At 44.5% G+C, this 18,142-nt stretch overlaps 1 protein-coding gene across 1 annotated transcript in view; it reads left to right on the top strand.

Annotated features, from left to right (window-relative positions):
• barx2 (BARX homeobox 2) overlaps positions 1-5,359 on the top strand; it is a 39,468-nt gene extending 34,109 nt beyond the window's left edge. Inside the window, exon 4 of the mRNA XM_059957326.1 lies at positions 5,009-5,359. Within this exon, the coding sequence (XP_059813309.1) occupies positions 5,009-5,146 (138 nt within the window). The 3' untranslated portion in view covers positions 5,147-5,359. The remainder of the gene's footprint in view (positions 1-5,008) is intronic.
• The last annotated feature ends 12,783 nt before the right edge of the window (positions 5,360-18,142 follow it).

Here is an 18,142-nt window from a genome sequence, read left to right as displayed (position 1 = left end):
TGTGTCTAAAAGAAGAGGCAACAGGTTCAGTTGTAACATTCCATGACAAATTGCTGACTGTAATTTGTTGCAATTGCTGTTTCTTAAGAAGCAAGAAGATACACACTGAGTAACAATAAATCATAACTTCAACACATTAATTATGCTTGAATGTGTTAAGCTTTGATTTTGTTTACATTTGTTGGGTACATATTTCCCCGTCTCAAAGGCACCACAGTAATTTGAGGAAAACAATTTTTTTTTTTACGCAGAGAGTGGTGAGTGCATGGAATGGGAGGCTGCCGGCGATGGTGATGGAAGTGGATACGATAGGGTCTTTTAAGAGACTCTTGCATAGGTACATAGAGCTTAGAAAAATAGAGGGCTATGGGTAACCCGAGATAATTTCTAAAGTAAGTACATGTTCGGCACAGCATTGTGGGCCAAAGGGCCTGTATTGTGTTGTAGGTTTTCAATGTTCTAAATTAACTAGAGGTGCTCCTAAACTTTTTTTTTAATGTACAGCATTTATTTTTTCATGCTCATTCATCCATGATTATAGTATGATCTTTGTTCATTATGATTGTGAAGATATCAGATTTTTTTTTGTCCAGTATAAACAGATTCAAATCTCAGAACCCGACTCCATAAACTCCAGGGATTGGTGCTGGGACCATTGTTGTTTGTGAAAATATATTGACTTGGATGTGAAGTGAAGAAGCAAATGTACAGATGACACAAAAATTGGTGATGCTGTGGATAGTGAAGAACATTGTCTGGGGTTACAACAAGATATGCTGTAGATCAGGTGGAAGATGGGCAGAGCATGGGCAGATGGAATTTAATCCCAACAATTGCAAGGAGGTGTACTTCATATACTGTCAATGGTAGAGTGCTAAGAGATGTTGATGAACAGCGAGCTGGCCATTGATACTCAAATTCTCTGAAAGTGGCCACACAGGTGAGAGAAGGAAGTTTTAAATGAGATTTGAAGGGAATATATTTGACACAGAGAGTGACTGATACAAACTCACACCAATGACGTTGCCTCACAGAATCCTTGAGCATGATAGAACTCATAGCCAGAGGAGGTGGTGGAATGAGATAGGCGGATAGAGACCCAGTGTGGGCACAGGGGAGTAGTGTAGACGGGCAAAAAAGTTGGCAAGGCTGAAGGGCCTGTTTCTGTACAGTGAGACTGCACTTGACGCTTTCAGTACAGTTCCAGCAGTGTCTTTGCCTGAGAAAGGATGTAATTGCCTTAAAGACAGTCCAACAAAGATTCACCCAGACTGCTTTGAGGGATGGTGGCTTTGTCACATGTGGAGAGATTGAGTAGCGTGGGAGTGTACTCTCTAGAGTTTAGAAGAAGCAGAGGAGAATTCCTGAAGAAAATTCACTTTTCCTGACCTCACTATATCCGAGGTTTCCCCTCTGACCTTCACTCTTCTTAAAACTTTAAAGGTACCCGGTTTCCTTTCTCCGAGTTCTAATGAAGCTTCTTTGCCCTGAAACATCAACACAGGCTTCTCTTTCCACAAATGCAAACCTGTGGAGTGTTTCTGATATTTTATGCCTTTATTTCAGAATTGTTAAGGAACTCTTCAGACACTGTAGATGCAGGGAATGTGCGTCCTCTGACTGAGGAGACCTGGAACAAGGGCCACAATTTCAGAATGTTTAGGACAGAGAGGAGGAGAGAGAGCTTCATTCAGAGTGTGGGGAGTGGTTGAGTCTTCTATCCTGGTGGCTGTGTAGTCAGTCACTCAGTTCATTCAGCACTATAATTCCTGGATGTTAAGGGAATCAGGGGGTTGGGGATCATGCAGGAAAGTGGTGCTGAGGTGAGAAATCAGCCCTGCTCCTGATGCCCCATTGAACAGATTGAATAAACAGAATACTCACCCCTGATTACATGTTGCTGCTGTGCTCTCTCCGCCCAAAGTGTCTCAGGAAATCCTGGGATTGGCAGTGATTAGGGATAGGGCATCTGCTGGCTGGAAATCACAATGTCGCCAGGCAGTTCTTGTCACCCCTTGTCCCTCCACCACCGTATCCCGGCTGGCACATTGACCAGTGAATGGGCCCCTTGTGCATGCACCTTTGAGCCACGCCCACACACTCTGTCGGTATCGTTCCCCTCTAATTATTCCCTGGTTCTTGAAAGGAAATGTGAGGCAGTGGAAGATGCCTCCTGGCGTTCAGTCCGTAGGGCAATAAAGCTTTCCAACTCAACTCTGCATTTGAAGCCTATCTGGGACCATCCAGAAGTGGAGCCCGTCATCCAGATCTGTCTGCGCTATCCTGCGGACCTTCTGGGTCAGAAGGGTGGGTGTGGATGGTGCCAGAGCTACTGTTGACATGTTGCTGGGTTCTGGGAGACTAATGCCCGATCTGTGGGGCCCTCACATGGCCAGAGTGAGCTCGGGGTTGGTGGGTAGAGGAGGGCGGCCACTCCCAGGTTACTGAGCGACAGGGTGTGTTCACCTGTACCCGGAACATGGGCAGAGCTTGCTCCGGACATCGGTATCCAGACCAGGGGGTGGGTAGAGGGCTGAGCCCAAGTGGGGGGAGAGGCAAAGGAGCGGGGTGTGGGACTGAGCCCGGGGGAGCACAGACTGAGGGTGGGGAGAGAGTCTGAGCCCAGGGGGGAGGACAGTCTAATCTGGACTGGGGGGGTTGCCAGCTCTCCCTTGATCTGAATCCAGGTGTCTGGCCAAATCAGGGCCAGGTGGTGCTGGGAAAGCACCATGCCAGAGACGCCCTCATAGGCTATTGGATGGCGAAGGTCCTACCGGACACTATGGTGGGTCTCATTGGGAGGTCAATGAGTACCTGGCCCCTGCCCTGTCTGTGCCGGGGCTGGATGGGACTCAGCCTTTTTTGCGCCCACCTGGATGGTGACTCTCTGGCGTCTGGCAGTGACCTGGGATTGTCCCACTTACACAGCTGGGAGCACTGACTATGCACCATGGTGACGTGTGAGCTTGGTGTCCCTGGGGTAGGCAGATATCCCTCACACTGCAGTGAAAGGAGCCTCTGGAGCAGAGTTCAGGCCCTGGGCACTATGACCCATAGCAGTGCCATTGATATTGATGGTGGAACAATCCGGAGGGTCCCAGAGGAGGCAACCTGTTGTAAAGGGGACAGGAGGAATGTGACAACAGACTTACAGTGTTGGAACTTGCCGAGTTTAACACACTGTGATCAGCACTGTGGTCGGCATGGAGTCAATGGGCTGAAGGGCCTCTATCACTACTGCATTACTCTATAACTCTAATTAGCTCACGGTGGAAGGCAAACAAATGTGATGGCCTCTGGTGCAAGTATAGAAACATGTTGCTCCAGTTGTACAGGTCTGGTCTCCATATCTGAGGAAGGATATAGTTGAAATGAAGAGTGTGGCAAAGGCTCACCAGGTTGATTCTCAAGAGTCGGAGTGGGAGAAATGATCAAGCCCACTCTTCCCTCAGTATAGCCTCACTGTTTCAGCTTATATTTTAGAATGAAATCTAGCAAACCCTTCTTCCTTTTCAGATTGGAAATGCATTACTGAAGTTCTTCTGAATCCATCGTAACTTCTTCCCCATTCTTCAGTGGTCTGCGATGGGATTATTGAAGACACCATTTCACTGCTCTATTTCTTCTGCCCTTCTTAGCAATCAGGGCCCTCTCCATGAATATTCAGAACTGAACACTGGTTAGACGTCCTTGGAAAATTCCTTCATTATTTACTTGGTTCTCTGTCCTGCCTTCGGTGTCCTGTCTCTGCCAACGAGCGCTGCACTGACCACCTCTAGAAACCTACATTCTACTTTATTCTCAGCCTCGGGGAAGGGCTCCTCCAGTCTGATGGTTACAATGGTTTCAGCTCAATTCTAAATCACAACAGCAGGAACAACCTCCCAGAAAGAACTAAAGGGAGTGATCTTCCACCTCACTCTCCCGCTGGTGTTGAGGATGTGGCTCTCCTGGTGGGATAGCTGTGGGTGAGATGAGAGACATCAGTCAAAGGCTGCGTCAGTGATGTGTGGGATTGAGGGGGCGATGTGTAGTGCCATGAGTCACGAGAAAGGCAAGTGTTGATGGTGGCTCTTGTGAGTGCTGCATGGTGACAGGGGAGATGACGTATCCCTGTGATGGAGGTCTCTCGTTATGCAGAGAGGAGTCAGGTAAACCGGGCTTATCCTCACTGGAACATAGGAGACTGAGGAAAGGACCTTATAAATGTTAATGTGGGGCATAGATTGGGTCAATAGCATCTTTTTCCCGAGGCTGGTGGGTCTAGAGCTAGAGGGCACAGATATAAAGTGAGAGGGGAGAAAACTGGAGATCTGAGGGGCAGGCTTTTCTACACAAAGGTGGTTAATATCTGGAATGAGCTGACAGAGGAGGTGGTGGGGGAAGATACAGTTATGGCATCGAAAAGGTGATTGAACAGGAATGTGGATGAGGGTGTAACGCAGGTCAATTAGCTTAGTGTAGGCAGACATAACGGCTGAGGTGGACAAGATGGACTGAGAAGGCTCATTTCCATGCTGTACAATTCTATGAGCAGTCTTCTCATCTGAACAAGTTACTGAACTTACTGTCAGTACAGCCATATCTGTGCTGCAGTGTCCAGCAAAATTTCTGTTATTAGTGGGATGAGTGCCTGGAGAATTTCCTTCCCCTCATTCCATCACTGACAAGGCAGCTGAGTATCTCTTCAATTTTGTCAGCCATTTTCTCTCAAATTATTCCATCCACACTTCCTTCAGCGTTTAAAAGTCACCGGTTCTCTTTAAGCATGATCTTTGGCACCATTGCCTGGAGGTAATGTGAGCAGAGCAAGTGGCATCAGTTATTGGGAAGTAATATAGATATTGTGTCCATCTGAATGCAGATGAACAGATCCACCTTGTTTGCTTGCTTCCCTGTGCTGTGGAATTTCAGCCTAAAGTGTGTTTAGATGGGTTTCGGATCTCTCCCATGACCTTATTCAGCAATCATCACTTGCCAGTTGCTTAAACCCATTTCTTCAATGCAGGTACTGAAAGGAGGCCAAGAGGCTCCAACCAAGCCCAAGGGGAGGCCAAAGAAAAACTCCATCCCTACAACGGAGGAAATCGAGGCTGAGGAGAAGGAGGCCAGATCAGCACAAGAACTGGAGCCATGCCTTTCCTGAGAAAAATGAGTAACACAAAAAGCCGTTTTATTCTTCACTCTGTCCTGATGCTGCGGGACTTTGCCTTTGGTTCCAGTGGAGGCCAGAGAGTGCAGTAGGGTCATCCCGGCATCTGCACACGACAGCAGCTGCATGTAAATAATGACATTAATTTAATGGGAGCTGGGAGCCAATTCTCTGTGTATAAGGGAAATTTAAATAAAGTATTGTGTGTTATTCTGCTAAAGTCACCATTTCAGTTGGCCTTGATTTCATCTGTTCGGTCTGTTCTTTCATATTTGATTCAATCTCTGCTGTACAGGTGTCCCCCTCTTTACAAAGGTAGAGCGTTCCTGTGAAACCTTTCTTAAGCTGAAATGGTGTAAAGCGAAGAACCATTAATTTATATGGGAAACATTTTCGTAAAAGCGAAAATCCTCTTTGTAATGTGAAAACAGCTTACTAATGTAGGTCTTTTGTAAAAGCGAAGTGGCGTAAAGTGAACATTCGTAAAGCAGGGACATCTGCATTTACCTTAAGTTTATGTCGCTTTCAAAAATGTTCAGTGAGGTGGGACAAGGGGTGGTGTTGGTATGGGGTTCGAGAAGGTGGTGTTGGCCCGGCCTCAGCCCCTGCCCTTGCCCAACAAGGTTCTCGCAGCCTGTGTGACTGAAGAAAAACTGACCACAGCAGTGTGGTACCTGGGGCCATTCGGATTCGAGGAGTGAAAGGGGAGTGATAGATCCCTTTCCCTGCAGTCATCCTTGTGAATCCTGAAGGATAGGTATTTGGTGCCAGGGTTAAGGACAACTCCTCAGGGCCGGAGAAGTGGGAGGGGAGGATCCATGTCATGGTCCGTGTAATAACTAATGAGGTTCTGTTGAAGGACTGTGAACAGCTCGGTTCCGAGTGGAAATGGAGGCACTTCATTTGAATTACAACACTTGTAACAAGGTGAGAAAATCAATGGCATAACTATATCCCAGATATAGATTGAAGTAAAAAAAGAGTTAAAAGGGATCATAATATAGGAGAATTTTATATTAAGATGGAGGGTAACTTAATTCAATCCAAAAAACAGAATCTTAAATTTAAATAAAGAGCAGAAGAATATACCAAATAAGAGCAAGAGTATCTGGCTAACTTACCTCAGCACTATTTTCCCACACTGTCCCCATATCCTTCCATTCCTTTAATATCCAGAAATCTACTGAGCTCTGTGTTGCTCTGTTAGAGAATTGCAAAGGTTCACCATTCTCTGTACGTGGGAATTTCTCTTCATATCGGTCCTCTATTTTCTGGGAGGTGACCTGTGGCTCGAGACTTCACATGCAGGTGAATTGTTCTCCCTGTATCCAGCCTGTTGAGACCTAATGGAATTTCATAACTTTGACATTCTCCTCTCATTCTTCTAAAATCTTGATAATACAGGTGTGGTCCATTCACTCTTCTCAAATCCCAAACCCAATGTCTCTGGATCAGTCTAGTAAACCTTTGCTGCATTGGGCAAGTACATCCTTCTCAAACTAAGAAGACCAAAACTGTACATGTTCCTCCAGGTGTGATCTCGTCAAGGTCTACATAATTGCATTAAGACATCTTTACTCCTGTAGTCAAACCCTTTGGTAATGTACCATTTACTCCCCTACTTGCTTGCACTACCTTTCAGTGAAATGTGCATAAGTTCAACCAGGTCCTTTTGAACATCTATATTACCCATCATCTTAAAAACCACTTTGAGCAAAACACACAAAATGCTGGGGGAACCCAGCAGGCATCAGGTCAGGCAGCATCTATAGAGGGAAATGAACAGTCTTGTTTTAGGTCGAGATCTTTCATGAGGACTGATTGCTTGTGACTTCCAGAATCTGCAGAATCTCTTGTGTCTCCTTAAGAACTACTTTTGTTGTTTTGTACACCAAAGTGTATAACTTCACATTTTTGTTCAATATTATTCATCCATTATATTTCTTCCATCTCCACTGGTTCATATTTCTGAAACTTCTTCATATTCTCCTTACTATTCACAATCCTACCTTGTTCAGTATTATTAGCAAACTCAGAAATATGACATTTGGTGCTTCTGCAAACTAGCTAACATAGATTGTGAGAATCTTCTTCTTAAGTCCATCATCCTTTTGCTGAGGCATAGGCTTCTGTCAGCAGCCTGCTAGAGCCCTCTGTCTGGGCTGAAGACTGACAAATCCTGTGGCTTCCATTTTCATCACACAAGTTCATACGTCTTCTAGGCGAAGGTCCTTTCTCGCCTAGGAATGGGATCTTTGGAACTTCTGTTGGTGTTTCTGTAGCTCTGGGTTTTTATGGGATGGGGTTGCTAGCTCCATGCCCAACCCTCCTGTATTTGGGACCGTCCATGGTGAAGTTATTGTAAGTATCTGGGACCTGAGTATTGATGTCTGCAATGCCCACTGTTTACAGCTGGGTAACCCAAGAGCCACAAATTTATTCCCACTCTTTCCTTCTTATCCAATAATCCTCACTCCACATCAGAAAATGCATTCTTATGAGTGTTGTGTGGAATCTCATCAAAGAATCATGATTCACTCTTTCCTCCTCCGCTGTAGTTACTTCCTCAAGAGGTCCAGTAGATTAATAAACAAAATTCATTTTATAACTCCATCCTAATTTTGCTCAGTCCCTTTCTTTTCAATGTGTTACCATGTCTTTCAGAATCAGGTTTATTATCATTAATATATGTCCTGAAATTTGTTGTTTTTTTGGTAATACAGTGCAAGACAAAAAAACCCAATAAAAACAAACAAATAAATAAATAATGCAAAAGAGGAATAGTGTTTCATGGACCATTCAGAAATCTGATGATGGTGGGGAAGAAGCTGTTTCTAAGATGTTGAGTGTGGGTCTTCAGGCTCCTGTATTTCATCTCTGATGGTAGTAATGAGAAGAGGTACCAGTATAATTGCTATGGCTGAGATGAAGCTAACTGATTGGTAGTTCCCTTTCTGTCTTAAACAGTGGGGTTACATTTTCTACCCTCCGATCCACAGAAATAATTTCAAAATCTATAAAGTTTTGGAAAAAGGTAACCAAATGTTCATGATATCCACTCAAAACATTGGGATTTGCAGACTATTCAGATGTCAGGCATGAGCATCAATATTAGTATGGAAAACTGCAGCAGTCCTACCTAAACGTATTGTGATACCAACCTAGTGAAGCTGTGACTGAGCAGGAAAAAGTAGCATAGACTAGACTGAAGTGATCTCATAACTGATTTATCAGATTAAACTCTGCCATCATATTGCATCTAGTCATGAATTGTGGTGGACAATTAAACAGCCAATGGGAGGAGGAGATTCCAAGAAAATCCTCGCTCTCTATGATGCAGGGTTCATCATGTGCGTGTTAAACATAAGGTTGAACTATTTGCAACCACATTCATCCAAAAGTGTTGGTAAGATAATCCATCTTGGCTTCCTCCTTTGATGGGCACCATCATCGAACCTTGTCTCTGCAAATTCAAGTCATTCCATACAATATGAAGAAAGCAGCTATGAAGCCAAACATCATCTGAGCTACAGTAATGAGGGGCTGCATTTCACAGCTAGTTAAGCCAATGGTCAAGCTGTTCCAGTATAGTGATAGAGTCATAGAGTGCCACAGCACAGAAACAGTCCCTTTGGTCCATCTAGTTCATGCCAAACTATTACTATCGATCTGCATGAAGACCATAGTTCTCCATACCCCTCCCATTGAAGTACTTATCCAACTTTCTCTTAAGTATTGAAATCAAATCTGCATTCACCACTTCTACTGGCAGCATGTTCCACAATCTCACTACCCCTTGAGTAAAGAAGTTACCTCTCAGATACCCCTTAAACATTTTACCTTTCACTCTTAACCTATGACTTCTAATTCTCGACTCACCCAACCTCAGTGGAAAAAGCATACTTGCATTTGACCTATCTATAGTCTTCATAATTGTATACACATCTGTCAAATTTCCCCTCATTCTCTTGCACACTGGGGAATAACGTCCTAACTGATTCACCCTTTCCCTCTAACTCCGGTCCTCAAGACCCAACAACATCCTTGTAAATTTTCTCTGTATTCTCTCAATCTTATTGATATCTTTCTTGTAAGTAGATAGTGGCATATCTAGATAGCAGTGATAGGATTGGGTTGAGCCATGATTTACCAAGGGCAAATCATGCTTGACTAATCTATTGGAGTTTTTTGAGGATGTAACCAGGAAGTTAGACAAGGGAGATCCAGTGGATGTAGTGTACCTCGATTTTCAGAAGGCATTTGATAAGGTCCCACATAGGAGATTGGTAGGTAAAATCAGAGCTCAGGTAAAATCAGGGGGAAGATATTGACATGGATAGAAAACTGGTTGGCAGATAGAAAGCAAAGGGTAATGGTGAATGGGTGTTTCTTGGAATGGCAGGTAGTGACCAGTGGGGTGCTACAGGGCTTGGTATTGGGACCACAGCTGTTTACAATTTACATCAACGATTTAGATGAAGGCATTGAGAATAACATCAGCAAGTTTGCTGATGATACTAAGCTGGGTGGCAGTGTGACATGTGATGAGGATGTTAGGAGAATTCAGGGTGACTTGGATAGGCTGAGTGAGTGGGCAGATACTTGGCAGATGGCGTTTAATGTGAATAAGTGTGAGGTTATCCACTTTGGGAGTAAGAACAGGAAGGCAGATTATTATCTGAATGGTGTAGAGTTAGGTAAGGGAGAAATACAAAGAGATCTAGGAGTATTTGTTCATCAGTCACTGAAGGTGAATGAGCAAGTGCAGCAGGCAGTGAAGAAGGCTAATGGAATGTTGGCCTTTATTACAAAGGGAATTGAGTACAAGAGCAAGGAAATCCTTTTGCATTTGTACAGGGCCCTGGTGAGACCACACCTGGAGTATTGTGTACAGTTTTGGTCTCCAGGGTTAAGAAAGGACATCCTGGCTATAGAGGAAGTGCAGCATAGATTCACGAGGTTAATTCCTGGGATGTCCGGACTGTCTTACACAGAGAGGTTAGAGATACTGGGCTTGTACACACTGGAATTAAGGAGATTGAGAGGGGATCTGATTGCAACATATAAGATTATTAAGGGATTGGACAAGATAGAGGCAGGAAATATGTTCCAGATGCCGGGAGAGTCCAGTACCAGAGGGCATGGTTTGAGAATAAGGGGTAGGTCATTTAGGACAGAGTTAAGGAAAAACTTCTTCTCCCACAGAGTTGTGGGGGTCTGGAATGCACTGCCTCAGAAGGCAGTGGAGGCCAATTCTCTGGATGCTTTCAAGAAGGAGCTAGATAGGTATCTTATGGATAGGGGAATCAAGGGATATGGGGACAAGGCAGGAACCAGGTATTGATAGTAGATGATCAGCCATGATCTCAGAATGGCGGTGCAGGCTCGAAGGGCCAAATGGTCTACTTCTGCACCTATTGTCTATTGACTGGAGCTGGATGCAATATGCCAGATTAGACCTCACCAGCTTCCACATAACATCCCAACTGCTGTTAAATACTTTGATTTATGAAGGCCAATATGCCAATGTCCCCTGAGTGTCCTTGTGAAAGGCCTTGCTAAAGTCCATGTAGACAGCATCCATTGCTGTTCCTTCATCAACCTTCCTGGTAACCTCCACAAAGAGCTCTATAAGATTGGTTAGACATGACCCACCATGCACAAAGCCATGTAAACTATCACTAATCAGTTCCTGCCGTATCTGGTCCCTTAGAATACCTTTCAATAACTTACCCACCCAGGGCCTCAATATTTGTTGAAAATCAAGGTTCCCTAAACCATTTATCTGTGCCTTTTATTCTGAGAGGAACATACAAATTCTGCAATCTCAAAATCTCACTCTTGAAGGTCTCCCTTGTACCAAGAACACCTTTGCCGGAAATCAACCTGTCCCAATCGACACTTACCAGATCCTTTCTGATACCATCAAAATTGGCCGTTCTACAATTTAGAATCTCAAAGTGAGGACTAGACCTATTCTTCTCCATAGCCATCTTGAAACTAATGGAATTATGATCACCAGATATAGAGTTCTCCTACAAACACTTCTGTCCCCTGCCCCGTTCTTTTTCCTAATAGAAGGTCCCATAGATCCCCATGATTCTATGTGGTACAAATGGCCAGAACTGTGCCCTCTCACATCACCAGGTCAGTCCATGAAAGCACAGTAACCTGGAGGGAATCTTGTCTAGTAGTTACCAAAACCAAATGAAATTTAATGTCATCCCCAAAACTGCAAACATTACATCTTCAACATCTGTCAGCCCAGCTTCAAAAACATCTGCCTATATTTCCTTTCCCCAGAGCATGTATACCACCTCTTTAAACCGAACCCAGAACTCAACGGCTTCAGAGACACAGGATTAGTTCTGACTTCCAGAGCTGTTTGTGTAGAGTTTGCAAGTTATCCCTGCAAGCTCTTGGGCTCTCCGCTGGGTGCTCCAGTTTCCTCCCACATCTGAAAGAAATCTAGGTTGGTAGGTTAATTTTCCACTGTAAATTGTCCCTGGTGTGTAGATGAATGTTAAAAAAACTGGGTGCAGTTGCTGGAACAAGCTGATCAAGCACCACCTGTGTGAAGGAAGCAACTGTCACCATTTTGGAGGGGGTTTGGTGAAGGATCCAGGGGGATGACGGGGGTGGGTAGGGAGAGATGAGTTGACCAGGGGGTCACTGGGAGTGTTCCATGCGGAAGGCAGAAAGGGGTCAGGAGAAGATGTGACTGTGGCGTGTTTGCATTTTAGGTGGTAAAAATGATAAAGCAGAGGCTCATAATGTGAAAGGTGAGGATTAGGGGAACTCTATTCTGTCTAGAGAGAGATGGGATGAGAGGGTAGTTAAGGAAAAGAGAGGTGTAGCTAGGCCCTATACGGGTGCTCATGGCTCCAGCTTTGATTTGTAGGGAGATGAATCAAAAGGTAGTGCAGCAGTTAACGTAACACTATCACCGCCTGGAGAGTTGGAGTTCAAAGTTCAGTACAGCCATCCTCTGTAAGGAGCCTTTGTACATCTTCCCAATGGAATGCATGGGTTTTCCCTGGGTGCTCCGATTTCCTCCCATAGATGAAAGATGTAACGGGTAGGATAATTGGTCCCGTGTCGAGGCTAGGGTTAAATAGGGGTTGTCAGGAAATGTTCAGGTGGCGTGGCTCACAGAAGGGCCTACTCCATGCCGTATCGCTAATAGAGAAGTTGTTTAAGGTAACAGCAAGTTCAGCCAGGTGGTGGTGGGGGGAAACCTGTAAGATCTTTGCTGTAGAAGGAAATGCTTCAAGACTTTCGTGATGGAGATAGAGGTGTCTATAGATTGGACGGCAATAGTGAAGCTGAGACGGTGGGAGCTATGGAATCAGAAGTTGTCCAAACGGTGGAGGCTTGCGACATGTCCTGGATATACTGTAGGTGGGAAGGAACTGGACAAGGGGAGACAATATGGATTCAAGTGATCAGTGGGGCAAGAACAGGCAGAAACACTGGGCCAATCATAACATTTCATAACAATTATTTTTTACAATTGCTCAGACCAACCATTATTCTGAGCAGGAAACTTTAATGTGGCCTGAAAACTGCGCTAAATATCTTTTTTTGCTAATATGCATATTATAGTTTTGGTGTTCAGTTGGCCAGTGGTTTATTAACAAAGAGCGACGAACTTCCATTCTGTGTTTATTGCTACAATTTGTAAGTGTTGTAACTTGAAACACTGACAATGTAAGTACGTTGAAGCTCTAAAATGTTTCAAAGTAAAGGTTGTGGTACATTTATTATTTAGAATATTTATGGATTATATTCATTAACACATAATTAATTATAGGGCATTTCACAATTATATTAACATAATTTCAAAATTATAATAACAGTATATAAAAGAAAATTATAGCTGCACTGCAACAAAGGCTATGTGTGTGGGAGCATTTCAGTCACTGCGTGGCCATGTACCTGCACAGCTTAGAGGGAACAGTGGCTAACCAGGACCATCCTGTTTGTGGATCTTGGATAAGAGATAGAAGTGGGAAATGTAGGGTTGAGACATTACTAGGTTGCAGACCATGGAGGAAAGATCTCCTCAATGTGGTGAGATCCATAGCAGTGAGGGAAATGATGGCCTGCTGTTTGTAAGTGGGGTTGTGGTCCAGGGGTTGTTGGAGGAGATAAACAGGAACCAGTGCTAGAATAAAGGAGGTGAGAATCATTGGGGGAGAGGGGAATGGCAGACAGAACAAGAGCCAGACACAGGGAAGGGCGATGATGAAAGCTGGGTAAACTGTGTGTGTGTAGTAGGTGGATGGAACCAGGGGAAGGTGAGGGGGACAAAGATGGGCGGGGGGATGGGGACAGGGTTGAGGGAAACAGGACAAAAAATGTGAGGATCAGAAAGTTGAGGGTGGAGTGGGGTTGGTGCATAGGAACAACCCACCTGAAGGAATGGTTACCTAAAACTGGAAAATTCAATGTTTGTGCAGTTGGGCTATAGATCCCAACCTATTCACAAACTTGCAGACAAGAGCAGTGCCACTGTAGTCTGGCTGACTGACCTTTGCCTTATAGAGACCAGATAACATCCCTCTTACTAACCCCTGAACCATGACCTCCCTAATGAACATGATCCATCATCCCCTACACTGTCGTAGATCTCACCACGCCAGGGGATCTTTTCTCTACAGCTTCCAACCTAATAGTGCCTCAACCCCACACTTCTACTTCTATCTCTTACCCAAGTTCCATAAATAGGACTGTCCTGGCTGACCCAGTGTTTCTGTCTGCTCGCCCCACTGAACCTATCTTTTCATCCTTTGAATCCATACTGTCTCCCCTTGTTCAGTCCCTCCCCACCTATCCAGGACATGTTGCCATGTTGCCACCTCCCCACCATTTGGGCCACTTCCGATACCCTAGTCTTCATTGGCTCAGCTTCACCATTGCCCTGCAACGTTCACCCTCCCAATCCCTCACCTGGTTCCATCTGCCCCTCCATATACTTCTCCTTCTCTCTGTGTTTTAGCCACCTGCCACTTTCTCCCAAACCCCACTCACCTTGCCTACCCAGCACTACCTGCCTGTTATCTTACACCCCTCTTCCACAGTCCACCAATCACCTCAGATTCCTGTCTCACCACTATCCATCTCCTCTTTATACTGGCTGTCTCTCCTCTCCACTCTTCGACCTGATGCAGGGTTTTAACACAAAACGTTGACAGCTCCTTTTCCTCCACAGATGCTGCTCGACCCATTGAGTTAATCCAGCAGATGTTTATTGCTGATAGAACTTGGGGTAGTTGATGGGAACAGGCCTCCAAGAGGACCACAACCTTGTCATTTAGTTTGGAGGCTCGCTTGCCTCAATGACCCAGAAAGCTATGTTGGCTGGAGTCATGTCTTTATGCTTTGGCTCTTGGTAGGGTCACCCATGCCAAATAGGTCAAAGGGTAGAGGCCAGACTAAGAGTGGTCCACCGGTCCTCCAGGTTCGGGGGTTCAGCTCAGGGCTAACAACCCTGACTGGTCAAACAAAACTGTTACAGAAACAGCAATGAAGAATCCTTCTACATCTGAGTGTGATGGTATTCCTGAGTCTCCATCAGGGACTTGCATGACTGACAGTAGTGAAAACCGAGAGGAAGATGCCGACATGATGAAGAAAGCCCTGAACGCTGCCAGAGATGAAGGACCTTCATTGCTGCCCCAAACACCAGCAGCGTAATGGGCAGTAAGTGCTGTAAGTAAGGGGGAATGGGGAGGGGGATGAACTTGTTCTGTGAGCCAACATTGACTATATTTTGCCCTCATTCAAGAGCTTTTCCCCATTTTCTCAAGCTAGACAGAGAGGCAACTCCAGTCCTGGCATAGCTGTAGTTGAGGGTGGTTTTATAATTCACCAATACATTACAGTATGCAAGGAGATGGTATAAAAAGACAGCATTTCTCACCATACTAATGAAAGGCAGGTTCAAATATTAATTGAAATTCCTTTGACTTCGAACAAGTGTTTCTAACTACTACATGAAATTTACAAATGATAATATAATGGTCGACTTAATGTTGAAGGCTAACTGCTTAACGTGACAATAAGCAATCAACAACAGCTGTTAACTTGCAAATACTGAGATCTAGTAATTAGAGATTAACAAACCACATCAGGAAAGACATAACACTCCCCACTTGATACTTGTCAAAGATGCCACCTATTGAACCCAGGGCTTTCACAAAAAAACATTAAACCTATTAGAGTCACTGCTCCTGATCAATTGAAGAGCACAATCAAATATTAAAGAATAATAGGATCATCAACTGGATCCAAAATACATGAGCAAAATTTTGTCCTTCAAGAGAGATCACTACCCATCATATCCTCGCAGCCCAGTGGTTGAGGACCACTGAAGTACACTGTAGTGTGTGGCGGGGAGCTGCACGCGTGCGCACTGGGCAGAAAGAATGGAACCAAATCCCTGCAACCTGGAAGCAATCTCTCAACAGCATTTGTGTATTTATTTTTCATTTTTTCGGGATCTACTGGGACAGTCTCAAAGATCCACCAGTCGATTGCGATCGATGGGTTGGCGACCACTACTCTAGAGTTTTCCCCCTGAAGCCTCTACACTTCCGGAGAGGGTGTGGTTTCCAATGTAAAGGGCACTGTTTGTTCGGATCTTCTGAAATTTTAGAATGATCCTTTTGGACAGCATTGTGCACCATAACAGGGCCTCAAATAGGTTTCTCTGATTTAAGTGATTGGGATCTGGGATCAGCCATAATGGAATGACAGAGAAGACTCGATGGGCTGAATGGCATTATTCTGCTCCTACGTCTTATGGTCTTATGATCTAAGTGGTGCTGAGCTAGAGGTTGTCACAATGAAGTTGGGGTCGTTCATCATTCTTGCTTCAGTCCGGATGAAACTAGAAAAGAAGCAGTAGGGTAGGAAATGGACTCCCTTTTTCAGTTTGTATCTCTGACATCCATGATAGATAGATACATAGACAAAACAAGAACAGAGGGCTATCTGGGAGGTAAGGATTAGATTGATTTTAGAGTAGGTGAAAGATCTGGCTCAACTTCATGGGCTGAAGGGCCTGTACTGTGCTGTAATGTTCTATGTTGCCTGCCTTGTTATATGAGCTATTGGATTTTTGTCAGACATGGTTCCTGTATTCATCAGGCAAAGGAGAGGTTCATGGCTTCCATTCATTCCTTATACAATCTGGCTTTTGTGGTTCGAAATAGAATCTCTTGTTTGAGTATCTGTTCTTGTTTACTCAGCTTTTAGGCATCATCTCAGGGGATGTTAGCTTCTATGTCAGTCGTTTATGTAAAGTATCCATGTGCTCTCGTCCATTGACACATACCTTCCCTAATTATTCTCTCTGTCTCTGCAGCTCTTTATTTTGGTCACTAAGATGTTTGGCACAGATACAAGCTCTAAGCACAAGCTCATTTCATTTTTTTCTTTAACTTTAACTCTTTCCCAACCCTACCCACATGGATTTTTGATCGTTAACAACCCAAAAGCTCCCGTTGCTTTACCTGGATTCTCATCATTTCAGTCACATAAGATTTTCCAATTATCATAGGTTATCCAGAAGGTCAAAGGGATTTATTGGGTTCACAAAAGACTGGCACTTACCGCAATTATCATGAAATAATCACTGTAGCGAGACACATGAGTTGTAATGTGATTCCTTAGCAATGGATTGGTCTGTCGATCAGCGAATGTAGGCATTGACCTGGGCAGGCCCAAATTTTTCTCGGTCTTCTCCAGCTGGACAAGGTGTTGAGCAGAGGCCAACCTGAATGACCTACCCAGAATTCTTTTGGTTAGCTGCCTGTGCCCCACCCTTTGTTCTGAGCTTAGGTACCCAACCTCAAGGAGCTGGTAAAAATGCTTTCTGTCCACCAATCTCCTCAGGACCTCAGCCCATTAATAAACCAATCTCAGACAACAGGTACCTCAGCCAACTCCTCCCTGACTGGATAATGCTGCTGTGACCCGTTCTCTCTGGCTTCACCCAAGTGGTCTTGTTAAGCTCAATTAGATTCAAGTTAATTGTCTCAGTGGTCTTATCTGTCTGAAGGTATTGACAACAGGTTCTCCCTCTTCCCTATCTGCTTCCCTGTTACAATGGGGTGTTCATCTTTATTTCCTTCCAAGAATGTGATCCATCATTTCCTGGATGTCAGAGGCCGATTCTATAGCTCTGAGAGAATAAAAGAGGAAATACAGGAAAATCTGGCCACTCAGCCAGCATCTGTGGAAAGAGAAATCGAGTTAATGTTTCCAGTCACTAACCCTTTGCCAGAATGGAGGCTCACAACAGACACTGCTTGATCTGCTGAGCATTTCTTTATTTCAGACTTCCAGCATCTACAATTTTTTTGAACTTCTTTGGACCTCTGTCGAAAATCGTCCGCCGTTGACAGTCACCACATCCCCACCCTGTGGCATCGAAGGTGTCACCATTGACAAGAAACTCAACTGGGCAAGGCACATAAACACTGTGGCTCTGCAAGTGGTCAGAGGCTGAGAATCTTGCAGCAAGTGATTCCCTTCCTAATGCCCCCAAACCTTTCCACCATCAGTAAAGGCACAAATACAAATACAAATGCAAATATATGACAGATACATTAGGTACATTTAAGAAACTCTTAGGTACGCAGATGAATGATAGAAAATTGGAAGGCTATATAGGAAGGAAGGGTAAGATTGATACCCTCTCATTAATAACCAGTGATTGGTGATTAGCCTGGGAGACTGGTTAAACACACAGAATCAGACCTTAGAATATGCCAGATTCTCCCACCCGGTACGCCCTTTCCCACCAACAGGTTGGACCCATTGGAAATGATGGTTTCATTTGTCCTGGGAGACCTCAGCATCAAACTTAGACCTCTGAAATCTCATAGCATCAGGTCAAACATGAGCAAGAAAGCTGCTGTCATCCCCACCATCCTCGCTCAATGCACCTTAAGGTTGAATAATACTTGGAAGTAGCAAGGG

This window comes from Hypanus sabinus, chromosome X2, assembly GCF_030144855.1.
Source record: "Hypanus sabinus isolate sHypSab1 chromosome X2, sHypSab1.hap1, whole genome shotgun sequence".
Taxonomy (NCBI): Eukaryota; Metazoa; Chordata; class Chondrichthyes; order Myliobatiformes; family Dasyatidae; genus Hypanus; species Hypanus sabinus.
The sequence above is the reverse complement of the archived record's forward strand: the minus strand, read 5'-3'. Positions and strand labels throughout refer to the sequence as shown.